Here is a 13,082-nt window from a genome sequence, read left to right on the forward strand (position 1 = left end):
GTTATGTTGTTTAGTGAGCCTATTCCATACTTGTCCTTTCCTCATCTCATTACTGACACATTATTGCTACTATTCCTGCCTACTTTTAGTTTTCCTCGACTGATTTTACAGCATCTCTCAGCGGGCAGCTAATTGTGATATAAACTAAATATGAAGTGCATCCCAGGGAAGTAGAGCAAAAGGAAGGGTTGGTTGTGACGGGGTGCTTTAGAGCAAGCTGGTGGGAGCAGCCCTGCCTAGCAGTGGCCTGTGCCTGCTCCAAAATACTTGCTCCTTCCTAGCGTAGAAACCTGTGCTTTCAGTGGACTGGCCAGAGCCTATGTTCCACCACAGTCCCCTTCCACGTCCCCTCCCTCTTAGACTCGGGCTCCCTATCCTCTCTCCCCTCACTCCCTGCGTTGTTTCACTGACACTGCTTGATGTTTCTAGAGCGCCCACCCCCTATTCTTTCCTATCTTTGTTTTTACTTCCACTTGAACTCTGTCCTAAGGTTACTATCCTATTTCTCTGCCTCTTTTTAACAGGAAAAACTTCTCAGACGAGTTGTCTGTGTCACTAATTTCTCTCTTCCCCTTCCTTCTTGAACCTACTCCAGTCAAGTTTTTATAGCTTCATCACATACCAGAGCAGCTCTTGTCCAGGCGCCAGTGAGCCTTGCTGGGCTTGGTTCTGTCGTCCTTCCTTCCTCCTCGCTGACTTGACCTACCAGCAGTATTTGATTCAGTTGATCGTTTAATTCTTCCTGAAACACTTTTTTTTACTTGGTCCCTAGGATGTCACTCTTCTTGTTTTCCCACATCTCTAGGTATTCTTTTTTAATGTCTTCTGCTTATTTCTCCTCATTTGGGAACCTCCAGTGTCAGTGTTCCAGACCTCTTCTCCATGTGTACCTACTCCCAGCACTTACTTCCTGGGTGAACTCATCCAGTTTCATGGCTTTAAATATAGTCCATACACGGATGATCACCACATTATGTTTCTAGCTGGGCTCTTTCCTCTGAACTCCAGAATATAATACATTCAATTTATATTTTCCACTTTGATGTCCAAAAGACATTTGAAACTTAACATATCTAAAAGCCAAACTCCTGAGATCCACCCTAAAAACTGCTCTTCCTTTAGTCATCCCCATCTCCATTTTTCAGTTGCTCAAGCCAAAACCTCAGTCATCCTTGACTTCTTTCTGCCATCCCACATCCTACTGGCTGTACTTTATAAATGTACCCAGGATCTAAACACTTGTGCAGTGCCACCCTGGCTCACGCCATTATCATATCTCAAGTGAGTTTTGCTTCTGGTTCCCTTCCATCCACACTCTCAGTATCACAGCCAGAGTAAAGTCAGACCATGTCATTCCTCTGCTCAAATCGTCCTGTATGTTCTCATCCTCTTTAGGCCTAACTGCGACCTCTCGGGCCCACATGACCTGTCCTCTTGCCAACTCTCCTGTCCTTGTGTCCAGTAGCACTCGCAGCACTGCTCGTCCACCACAGCACACTGGCCTCCCGGCTTCTCCAACAGCCCTCTTAGGGCCTTTGCAAATGCTGCTCCCTGGGCACGAAATGCTCTTCTTCAGTATGCTAATGTAACTCCCATTTCCTCAGGTGTCTGCCTGTTGACACCTTAGTAAGGCTTTTCCTGAACCTTTCTGTGTGAAAAAGCACGGTATGCCACTTTTTCTTGATTTTTCTGTTTCCCTTCAGCTCCATGGGGAGAAGGATATAGTCTGTTTTGTTTACTGCTATCTCCTCATCCTCTGAACAGCATCTGGCACATAGTAGGTGCTCAGTAAATACATGTTGAATTAATGAATGAATAAGTGGAAAACATATATATACAAACATATTTCTTTGTTTTGGAATTCTAGAACTAAGAAAGCAGTAAGAATGCCATTGCCATTTCCCAATGTGTTTTAATTAAATGACTTTTATGTTTGTATGATAAGAGTATAAGATTTAAGAAAATTGTAATGATTAAGTATAACAGGCAATAGGACATAATGATTGAGAATCTGGGTTCTAGAGCTGAGCTGTCTGGTTTAAATCCTAGCCTGACCTCTTACCTTTATGACATTGGGGAACTCATTAAACTCTCTGAAGCTTCCTCATTTGGGGAAAAAAAAAAATAGAGTGAATAATATTATCTATCTCATATAGTTGTTTTGAGGATTAAATGAGCTAATACAGGTTTCCGCAGGGATATCCCTCTGTGGGTATAAAAATCTGTGGATGCTCAAGCCCCATACTTGGCCCTCTGTAGCCACAGTCCACATCTGCTGATTCTGACAACCACGGATACTGCAGTGCATACTGTATTCATTGAAAAAGAATCCACATATAAGTGGACTTATGCAGTTCAAACTCGTGTTGTTCACGGGTCAACTGTATTTATAATATGCTTAGAACAGTGCCTAGCACATAGTATTATATAAATGTTTGCTAATAAAATAAAATAAACCTATTACAGATGTTTTCAAACATTATCACATATTTTCCATGTCTTGTTACTATCCATCATCTTGTCACCCATTTTTAAAATATACATATATAATTACAGTTTGGTAAGTTAATCCTTATATATTTTTGTCTCCTAGAGCTGCTTATCATCCAGAGTTCCCAACGGTTCTGACAGCTTTAGAAATAGATAATGCAGTGGTCACAAATAGCCTAATTGACATGAGAAGCATAGAGACAGTGCTGCTGATCAAAGTAAGACCAGATGCTTGCTGTATTTTATATTATTCTAAATTTCCTAAACTGAGGTTGGTTATATAAATTCCTATTCTGCTTAAGTACTTGATATTTTATGAATTCTTTTTCTTAAAAAAACTTTGAGCTCTGTAAAATAAATCAGTGTTTATTCTTCATCAGTATACATATTTCTATTGATATGTACTTGTTAGATTAGATCACCAATATTGTGTTTCATCTATTGGCATAAATTTGCTGAGAAGGAACAAGGGAATTCAAAACAAATCCGTAATTAATACAAACAGAGTCTCTTTTTCTCATTAATGGAACCTGAGCGGCAATGACATCAGTCATCCAAATGTGCATATGTGAATTGCAAGTTCATATTGTAATTATTTTTGGGCTTGGCCCTCTCATATTTTAGACAGATACTTGAAAGAAAATAATGAAGTCCTCTTGTAAAGGTCTGTTTCAAGGAAGGTTGATTAGGCCTCAGTTAAGCCTAATCCTCTTTTTACTTCCTCTGGGAAGTAAAATACTAAATATTTCCAGGCTTTCCCTACATAATTCAGTGTACTAATCTTTTATTGGAATTTGCTGTTCTCTCACATCTTTTCTAGGGTGTAAAAGACCTTTAGAAAAAATACGATTTCATTTTTCTATGAAAAATAAGATTTCTAAGGTAAATATTTTCATGTGAAAAGGTACTTAAAATCTTTAATTTTAGTAGATAGCAATATTAGAATTTAAAAATAAAATCTATCAGGGAGATTGGTTCAAGATGGCAGAGTAGAAGGACGTGTGCTCACTCCCTCTTGCGAGAGCACCGGAATCACAAGTAACTGCTGAACAATCATCGACAGGAAGACACTGGAACTCACCAAAAAATAAACCCCACATCCAAAGACAAAGGAGAAGCCGCAATGAGACGGTAGGAGGGGCGCAATCACAATAAAATGAAATCCCATAACGGCTGGGTGGGTGACTCACAAACTGGAGAACACTTATACCAGAGAAGTCGACCCACTGGAGTGAAGGTTCTGAGCCCCATGTCAGGCTTCCCAACCTGGGGTTCTGGCAATGGGAGGAGGAATTCCTAGAGGCTTTGAAGGCTAGCAGGATGTGATTGCAGGACTTCGACAGGACTGGGGGAAACAGACTCCACTCTTAGAGGGCACACACAAGGTAGTGTGCGCATCGGGACCCAGGGGAAGGAGCAGTGACCCCATAGGAGACTGAACCAGACCTACCTGCTAGTGTTGGAGGGTCTCCTGCAGAGGCGGGGGCTGGCTATGGCTCACTACAGGGACAAGGACACTGGCAGCAGAAGTTCTGGGAAGTACTCCTTGGCGTGAGCCCTCCCAGAGTCAGCCATTAGCCCCACCAAAGAGCCGGGAAGGCTCCAGTGCTGGGTCGCCACAGGGCAGACAACCAACAGGGGGGGAACCCAGCCCCACCCATCAGCAGAAAACAGGATTAAAGTTTTACTGAGCTCTGCCCACCAGAGCAACACCCAGTTCTACCCACCACCAGTCCCTCCTATCAGGAAACCTGCACAAGCCTCTTACATAGCCTCATCCACCAGAGGGCAGACAGCAGAAGCAAGAAGAACTACAGTTCTGCAGCCTGTGGAAGGAAAACCACATTCACAGAAAGATAGACAAAATGAAAAGGCAGAGGACTTTGTACCAGATTAAGGAAAAAGATGAAACCCCAGAAAAATAACCAAATGAAGTGGGGATAGGCAACCTTCCAGAAAAAGAATTCAGAATAATGATAGTGAAGATGATCCAGGACCCTGGAAAAAGAATGGAGGCAAAGATTGAGAAGATGCAAGAAATGTTTAACAAAGACCTAGAAGAATTAAAGAACAGACAAACAGCGATGAACAATACAATAACTGAAATGAAAAATACACTAGAAGGAATCAATAGCAGAATAACTGAGGCAGAAGAACGGTTAAGTGACCTGGAAGACAGAATGGTAGCATTCACTGCCACGGAACAGAATAAAGAAGAAAGAATGCAAAGAAATGAAGACAGCCTAAGAGACCTCTGGGATAACATTAAACGCGACAACATTCGCATTATAGCGGTCCCAGAAGGAGAAGAGAGAGAGAAATGACCTGAAAAAATATTTGAAGAGATTATAGTCGAAAACTTCCCTAACATGGGAAACGAAGTAGCCACCCAAGTCCAGGAAGCGCAGAGAGTCCCATACAGGATAAATCCAAGGAGAAACACGCCGAGACACATAGTAATCAAAGTGGCAAAAATTAAAGACAAAGAAAAATTATTGAAAGCAGCAAGGGAAAAATGACAAATAACATACAAGGGAACTCCCATAAGGTTAACAGCTGATTTCTCAGCAGAAGCTCTACAGGCCAGAAGGGAGTGGCATGACATATTTAAAGTGACGAAAGGGAAGAACCTACAACCGAGATTACCCTACCCAGCAAGGATCTCATTCAGATTTGATGGAGAAATCAAAAGCTTTACAGACAAGCAAAAGCTAAGAGAATTCAGCACCACCAAACCAGCTCTACACAAGTGCTAAAGGAACTTCTCTAAGTGGGAAACACAAGAGAAGAACAGGACCTACAAAAACAAACCCATAACAACTAAGAAAATGGTCATAGGAACATACATATCGATAACTACCTTAAAGGTGAATGGTTTAAATGCTCCAACCAAAAGAGACAGGCTCGCTGAATGGATACAAAGACAAGACCCATATATACGCTGTCTACAAGAGACCCACTTCAGACCTAGGGACACATACAGACTGAAAGTGAGGGGATGAAAAAAGATAGTCCATGCAAATGGAAATCAAAACAAAGCTGGAGTAGCAATACTCATATCAGATAAAATAGACTTTAAAATAAAGAATGTTACAAGAGACAAGGAAGGACACTACATAATGATCAAGGGATCAATCCAAGAATAAGATATAACAACTATAAATATAAATGCACCCAACATAGGAGCACCTCAATACATAAGGCAACTGCTAATAGCTATAAAAGAGGAAATCGACAGTAACACAATAATAGTGGGGGACTTTAACAACTCACTTACACCAATGGACAGATCATCCAGACAGAAAATTAATAAGGAAATACAAGCTTTAAATGACACAATAGACCAGATAGACTTAATTGATATTTACAGGACATTCCATCCCAAAACAGCAGATTACACTTTCTTCTCAAGTGCACACAGAACATTCTCCAGGATAGATCACATCTTGGGTCACAAATCAATCCTCGGCAAATTTAAGAAAACTGAAATCATATCAAGCATCTTTTCAGACCACGATACTATGAGATTAGAAATCAATTACAGGGGGAAAAAACATACAAAACACAAACACATGGAGGCTAAACAATACGTTACTAAATAACCAAGAGATCACTGAAGAAATCAAAGAGGAAATCAAAAAATACCTAGAGACAAATGACAATGAAAACACGATGATCCAAAACCTATGGGATGCAGCAAAAGCAGTTCTAAGAGGGAAGTTTATAGCAGTACAAGCCTACCTCAAGAAACAAGAAAAGTCTCAAATAAACAATCTAACCTTACACCTAAAGGAACTAAGAGAAAGAAGAACAAACAAAACCCAAAGTTAGTAGAAGGAAAGAAATCATGAAGATCAGAGCAGAAATAAATCACATAGAAACAAAGAAACCAGTGGCAAAGATCAATAAAACTAAAAGCTGGTTCTTTGAGAAGATAAAGAAAATTGATAAACCTTTAGCCAGACTCATCAAGAAAAAGAGGGAGAGGACTCAAATCAATAAAATTAGAAATGAAAAAGGAGAAGTTACAACAGACACCACAGAAATACAAAGCATCCTGAGACTACTACAAGCAACTCTATGCCAATAAAAATGGACAACCTGGAAGAAATGGACAAATTCTTAGAAAGGTATAACCTTCCACGACTGAACCAGGAAGAAATAGAAAATATGAACAGACCAACCACAAGTAATGAACTTGAAACTGTGATTAAAAATCTTCCAACAAACAAAAGTCCAGGACCAGATGACTTCACAGGTGAATTCTATCAAACATTTAGAGAGGAGCTAACACCCATCCTTCTCAAACTCTTCCAAAAAATTGCAGAGGAAGGAACACTCCCAAACCCAGTCTATGAAGCCACCATCACCCTGATACCAAAACCAGACACAGATACTACAAAAAAAGAAAATTACAGACCAATATCACTGATGAATATAGATGCAAAAATCCCCAACAAAATACTAGCAAACAGAATCCAACAACACATTAAAAGGATCATACACCATGATCAAGTGGGATTTATCCCAGGGATGCAAGGATTCTTCAATATACGCAAATTAATCAATGTGATACAACATATTAACAAATTGAAGAATAAAAATCATATGATCATCTCAATAGATGCAGAAAAAGCTTTTGACAAAATTCAATACCTATTAATGATAAAAGCTCTCCAGAAAGTGGGCATAGAGGGAACCTACCTCAACATAATAAAGGCCATATGCGACAAACCCACAGCAAACATCATTCTCAGTGGTGAAAAACTGAAAGCATTTCCTCTAAGATCAGGAACAAGACAAGGATGTCCACTCTCACCACTATATTCCACATAGTTTTGGAAGTCCTAGCCACAGCAATCAGAGAAGAAAAAGAAATAAAGTAATAGAAAGTGGAAAAGAAGAAGTAAAATTGTCACTGTTTGCAGATGACATGATACTATACATAGAGAATCCTAAAACTGCCACCAGAAAACTACTAGAGCTAATCAATGAATTTGGTAAAGTTGCAGGATACAAAATTAATGCACAGAAAACTTGCATTCCTATGCACTAACAACAAAAGATCAGAAAGAGAAATTAAGGGAACAATCCCATTCACCACTGCAACAAAAAGAATCAAATACCTAGGAATAAACCTACCTAAGTTGGTAAAGACCTGTACTCAGTAAACTATAAGACACTGATGAAAGAAATCAAAGATGACACAAACAGATGGAGAGATATACCATGTTCTTGGATTGGAAGAATCAATATTGTGAAAATGACTATACTACCCAAAGCAATCTACAGATTCAGTGCAATCCCTATCAAATTAACAGTGGCATTTTTTACAGAACTAGAACAAAAAATCTTAAAATTTGTATGGAGACATAAAAGACCCCGAATAGCCAAAGCAATCTCGAGGGGAAAATAACGGAGCTGGAAGAATCAGACTCCCTGACTTCAGACTATACTACAAAGCTACAGTAATCAAGACAATATGGTACTGGCACAAAAACAGAAATATAGATCAATGGAACAGGATAGAAAGCCCAGAGATAAACCCATGCACCTATGGTCAACTAATCTATGACAAAGGAGGCAAGGATATACAATGAAGAAAAGACAGTCTCTTCAATAAGTGGTGCTGGGAAAACTGGACAGCTACATGTAAAAGAATGAAATTAGAACACTCCCTAACACCATACACAAAAATAAACAAAATGGTTTAGAGACCTAAATGTAAGACCGGACACTGTAAAACTCTTAGAGGAAAAGATAGGACGAACACTCTTTGACATAAATCACAGCAAGATATTTTTTGATCCACCTCCTAGAGTAATGGAAATAAAAATAAACAAATGGGACCTAATGAAACTTAAAAGCTTTTGTACAGCAAAGGAAACTACAAACAAGACGAAAAGACAACCCTCAGAATGGGAGATAATATTTGCAAATGAATCAACGGACAAAGGATTAATCTCCAAAATACATAAACAGCTCATGCAGCTCAATATTTAAAAAAAAAAAACCCAATCAAAAAATGGGCAGAAGACCTAAATAGACATTTCTCCAAAGAAGACATACAGATGTCCAAGAAGCACATGAAAATCTGCTCAACGTCACTAATTATTAGAGAAATGCAAATCAAAACTACAATGAGGTATCACCTCACACCAGTTAGAATAGGCATCATCAGAAGATCTACAAACAACAAATGCTGGAGAGGGTGTGGAGAAAAGGGAACCCTCTTGCACTGTTGGTGGGAATGTAAATTGATACAGCCACTATGGAGAACAGTATGGAGGTTCCTTGAAAAACTAAAAATATAATTACCGTATTACCCAGCAATCCCACTACTGGGCATATACCCAGAGAAAACCATAATTCAAAAAGACACATGCCCTCCATTGTTCATTGCAGCACTATTTACACCAGCCAGGTCATGGAAGCAACCTAAATGCCCATCGACAGATGAATGGATAAAGAAGATGTGGTACGTATATACAATGGAATATTACTCAGCCATAAAAAGGAACGAAATTGGGTCATTTGTAGAGACATGGCTGGATCTAGAGACTGTCATACAGAGTGAAGTAAGTCAAAAGGAGAAAAACAAATATCGTATATTAACGCATATATGTGGAACCTAGAAAAATGGTATGGATGAACCAGTTTGCAGGGCAGAAATAAGAGACACAGATGTAGAGAACAAAGGTATGGACACCAAGCGGGGAGAGTGGTGGGGCGGGGGGGCAGTGTGATGAATTGAGAGATTGGGATTGACATGTATACACTGATATGTATAAAATGGATGACTAATAAGAACCTGCTGTATAAAAAATAAATAAAATTCAAAAATATATATATCAGTTTGTCATAAAACATCATTTCTTATGTTTTTAAGACTCTTAATAGTTTAATTCTTTGAATCTTGAAAGTTGTTTTTTAATTATTTTATTTTTCTCATGGAATTATTTCATTTGAATGTTTACATAAAAATACTTGAATCTTAAAGTGGTAATAGGTAATATTTTGAAATTATATACAACAGAAATGCTTTGGCATTTTTTTAAAATGTATTTTCCCCTCTATTTTTTTAGAATAATTCTGTAGCTCGTAAAGTAATGCAGTCCCAAAAGCCACCCAAAAATTGTAGAGAAGCTTTTACTGCTGATGGTGATCAAGTTTTTGCAGGGCGTTATTACTCATCTGACTATAAAAGACCTAAGTTTCTCAGCAGAGATGTGGATTCTGAAATAAGGTTAGTGTCCAGTGTAGCTTTACTGTATTATTCCCACTAGTTCTTTGGGGTTCATTTCTTTTCATATTACTCTATTAGTAGTTATGTAAGTGAAGAATTGTGAGTAATCTGTTTGGTCTTAAAAGATCATTTATCTGGATGTAGAATTCTAGATTGACGGTTATTTTCCATCATGACTTTGATGACAGTATTCTGGTCTTGACGAGCTGGTCTGCACATTGATTATTACCTGTCTGCAAGGAGGTAAGGAGCTTAACTCAGAATGTAAATTAGCTAAAACACTATACCACTGTTTAGTTTTGCTGATTTTTCTCAGCGAGAGTACAAGTGGGGTGGATATACATCCTGGCTCAAGGTCCTTGCTGTGTCTCTGCTTGGTACTTTGAGTTGCACTGTTCTAGAAGAAAAATCAGTCGGCATTGTTAGATCAAATGCTTAGGGAGGTAGAGCTGCTAAGAGGAGACGCAGTGAGAAGCCAAACAAAAAACTAAAGGTACTTAATAAGATTCAAACGCGTGCAAAAAGAATTTTTGGTACGAAAAAGCATGATTTTCCCAACTGAATTGTCAGTTGATGAATTGATAAGGTGGAGCTGAATTAATGACCTAGAAGACCTCAAGCAGAAGAACACAGAACTTAGGTAAAAGCACTATCTAAGAAAACTGAGTAAAAGTGAAAGTATTCTAAATGGCTTTTATATATAGGGGGAAATGAGGTTTTTTTTAAATAGATATCTGATTTTCAAATTATATTAGTTATTTTTGTATGATTATGAGAGCAGCGTAAAGCAAAATAACCATAGTGAATATTGGGAAGTTTAGTAAAATTTCTTTTTTAGCAACAGAAAACTGTTGAATGACCTGCAACTTGTTACTACGGCACTCAACACACATTTTAAATTGACACTGAATCTTTGTGATAGGATAGATGAAAATTCATCAATGTCTGAACGTACCTGTATAAAAGTGACCTGTAAAGCGATAAATTTTTGTCCGCTGTGCCGTGACACTTAAATCAGGCCCTTCTAATTCTTAACTGGGTAAGACTAAATTATATAGTACTCAAGCAAACAAGAATGCAAATGTATAGGCGATATCATGGTAGTGTTACTGTGTGTAATTCATGCTTTTTCTTTCAACAAAAAATGCCTTGTGCATTTGTGTTCCACATCTTTTAAAAAAAGTATGACATTCTTGGAAAAGGTAGTAAGTGTATCAGCAGCAAATCAGGATCCCTGATTCTAGCATTTTAGTAGTAATGGTTTAAGACTTACTTATGAAGTTAATAATTGGCTTCATTTTTAGCTAAAATATTTGCATCAATGTGTAGTGGACAGAGCTTTTGTTTTAAAAGCCAGATGAACATTGGTTTTTTAAAAATTGTTTCTCACCTTGATAAACTTTATTGATTGAAAATGTACTAAGTTATCATGATACTTAAATGATGTTTGTGTCATCTGTTTTGACCTGAACCAGTATCATAGTTGTCTGATATTTGGAAATTTAAAAAAATTCACTGGTGTTTTTTAATTACGGAAAATATAAATTGGAAAACAAAAGTAGCTCATAATTCCATCTCTCCACAGTCCCTGTTGACATTTTAAAAATGATTAAAAGTAATATAGGCATATGGTGAGAAAATTCAAGCAGTACAGAAATGTATGCAATGAAAAGTGAAGCCCTTTGCCCCCGCTTAGGTATAATGTTTTCAAGGTTCATCCATTTGTGCTGTGTATAAGTATGCATATGGTTTCTGTGTCTTGCTTTTTGTCTCTCAATATTACATCTTGGAGATGGTTCCATATCAGGACACTTAGAGCTGCCCCTTGGTATGGCTGTTCCGTAATCTACCTGACCAAGTTCCTGTTGATGGACATACATGTTATCTGCAGTTTTCTCCTACTGTAGCAGTGCTGCAGTGAGAACACACATGTGTATCTTGGAATACTTCTGAAAGCATGTGCATCGATTAAATTCTAAATGGTGAAAATGCTGAGTCAAAGGATATGTGAATTTAAAAACTTTTTAATAGCTGTTGCCAAATGACTGTCATTGTTTTATTAACATACAATTTATGGCCTGATTTTAAATATTTAATAACATGAAACAATTACTAATATTTTTAATGCTTAATAATATTAAATGAGCCTTAATATTTATTAAAATAAATAATATTTAAATTTTATTTTATTATTATATAAGTTGATCATTTAATAGCAATTGCCAAATGACTACAGAACAATTGATTCCCTAATCCCCTCTCACACTATGAGTATATGAAGTATGCTTTTCTATACCCTCATCAACTCAGCACTGGCAGATTCCTGTTGATGAAAGATGGCTCTGAAAAAGTTTTTGCATCTGGCTCCATTTTTACCAGAAATACCACACTTACTCTCCTCTTTTTCTCATTTTATCATTTGTTTATCATTCATTCAGCTAACATCATTGATTTTTGTTTTTAATTTTGAGACTTCCACAAGGTAGCACGTTTCTAATAGTTCATCAAATTAAGATGCTCTATTATTTTATATACCAGTAAAAAAGAAAAGTATTGATAGTTGAACCATGGACTGGAAGATGATTTCAGAATTCAGAGATGTTAAAATGTGGGAAAATGCGCATCTTAGTGAAATCTGGCATACACTCTTTATCAGAGAAAAGTTGTTCTTAATTGCACAGGTGGTTCTCTTCCACCAGGCACAGAGTTTTAGAAGAGAGAGTCAGTGAGACAGGAAAAGATCACTTCTGAAGACAGTTGCCTCTGCTGGCATAGAGACCCCTTATGGCTTTGGCATCTGCTGACCTTATCCTCCACCTCTTTTCATTGTCCTCTCCTTCCCTTTCACTCCCCACACATTCATAGCATGTATTCACCACAGAAAATGTTGAGCTGACCTTCAGTTTTACTGACCTTCAGTCTTACTTGTTTTTCACCTCTCTGTGCCTTTGTGTATTTCTTTCCATCTTCTCCTCTAGGTGGTCCATCTGGTGAAAACTTCAGAGAACACAAGTCAGTTGTCACTTCTCCCAGACTTACTCTTAGGTTCCCGTCGTATTGTGGACATATGGTGCAGTGTCCTGTTCACATTTCAATGTTATGGTTTATTTCCTGATGTTTTGCCTTTTTGTTTGATTCTTTTATGCCTTAATTTTTTTTTTCTACCTCTGCCTATCACTGTGCACAATGCCTACCACAGATAAATCATAAATACTTACTAATGAAGTAAGTAAAATTTAATTCCAGTTTAGAAGATGTTTTTTGAAATCTCTGTATTTTCATGTTATGAATTACTTGGTAGGAATAGAGAACTGGTTTAACTGCATAGGTTTTGCAAAAAAGCTAT

The 13,082-nt window shown here is 37.8% G+C and overlaps 1 protein-coding gene across 2 annotated transcripts in view; it reads left to right on the forward strand.

Annotated features, from left to right (window-relative positions):
* The window catches only part of SMC6 (structural maintenance of chromosomes 6), a 76,952-nt gene that overhangs the window by 34,470 nt on the left and 29,400 nt on the right, over window positions 1-13,082 (forward strand). For both annotated transcript variants that reach the window (XM_082426423.1, XM_082426424.1), the window contains exons 16-17: window positions 2,594-2,708; window positions 9,576-9,736. In XM_082426423.1, coding sequence (XP_082282549.1) covers window positions 2,594-2,708; window positions 9,576-9,736 — 276 coding nt within the window. The remainder of the gene's footprint in view (window positions 1-2,593; window positions 2,709-9,575; window positions 9,737-13,082) is intronic.

This window comes from Balaenoptera physalus (genome assembly GCF_965194825.1).
Source record: "Balaenoptera physalus genome assembly, chromosome: 15".
Classification (NCBI taxonomy): domain Eukaryota; kingdom Metazoa; phylum Chordata; class Mammalia; order Artiodactyla; family Balaenopteridae; genus Balaenoptera; species Balaenoptera physalus.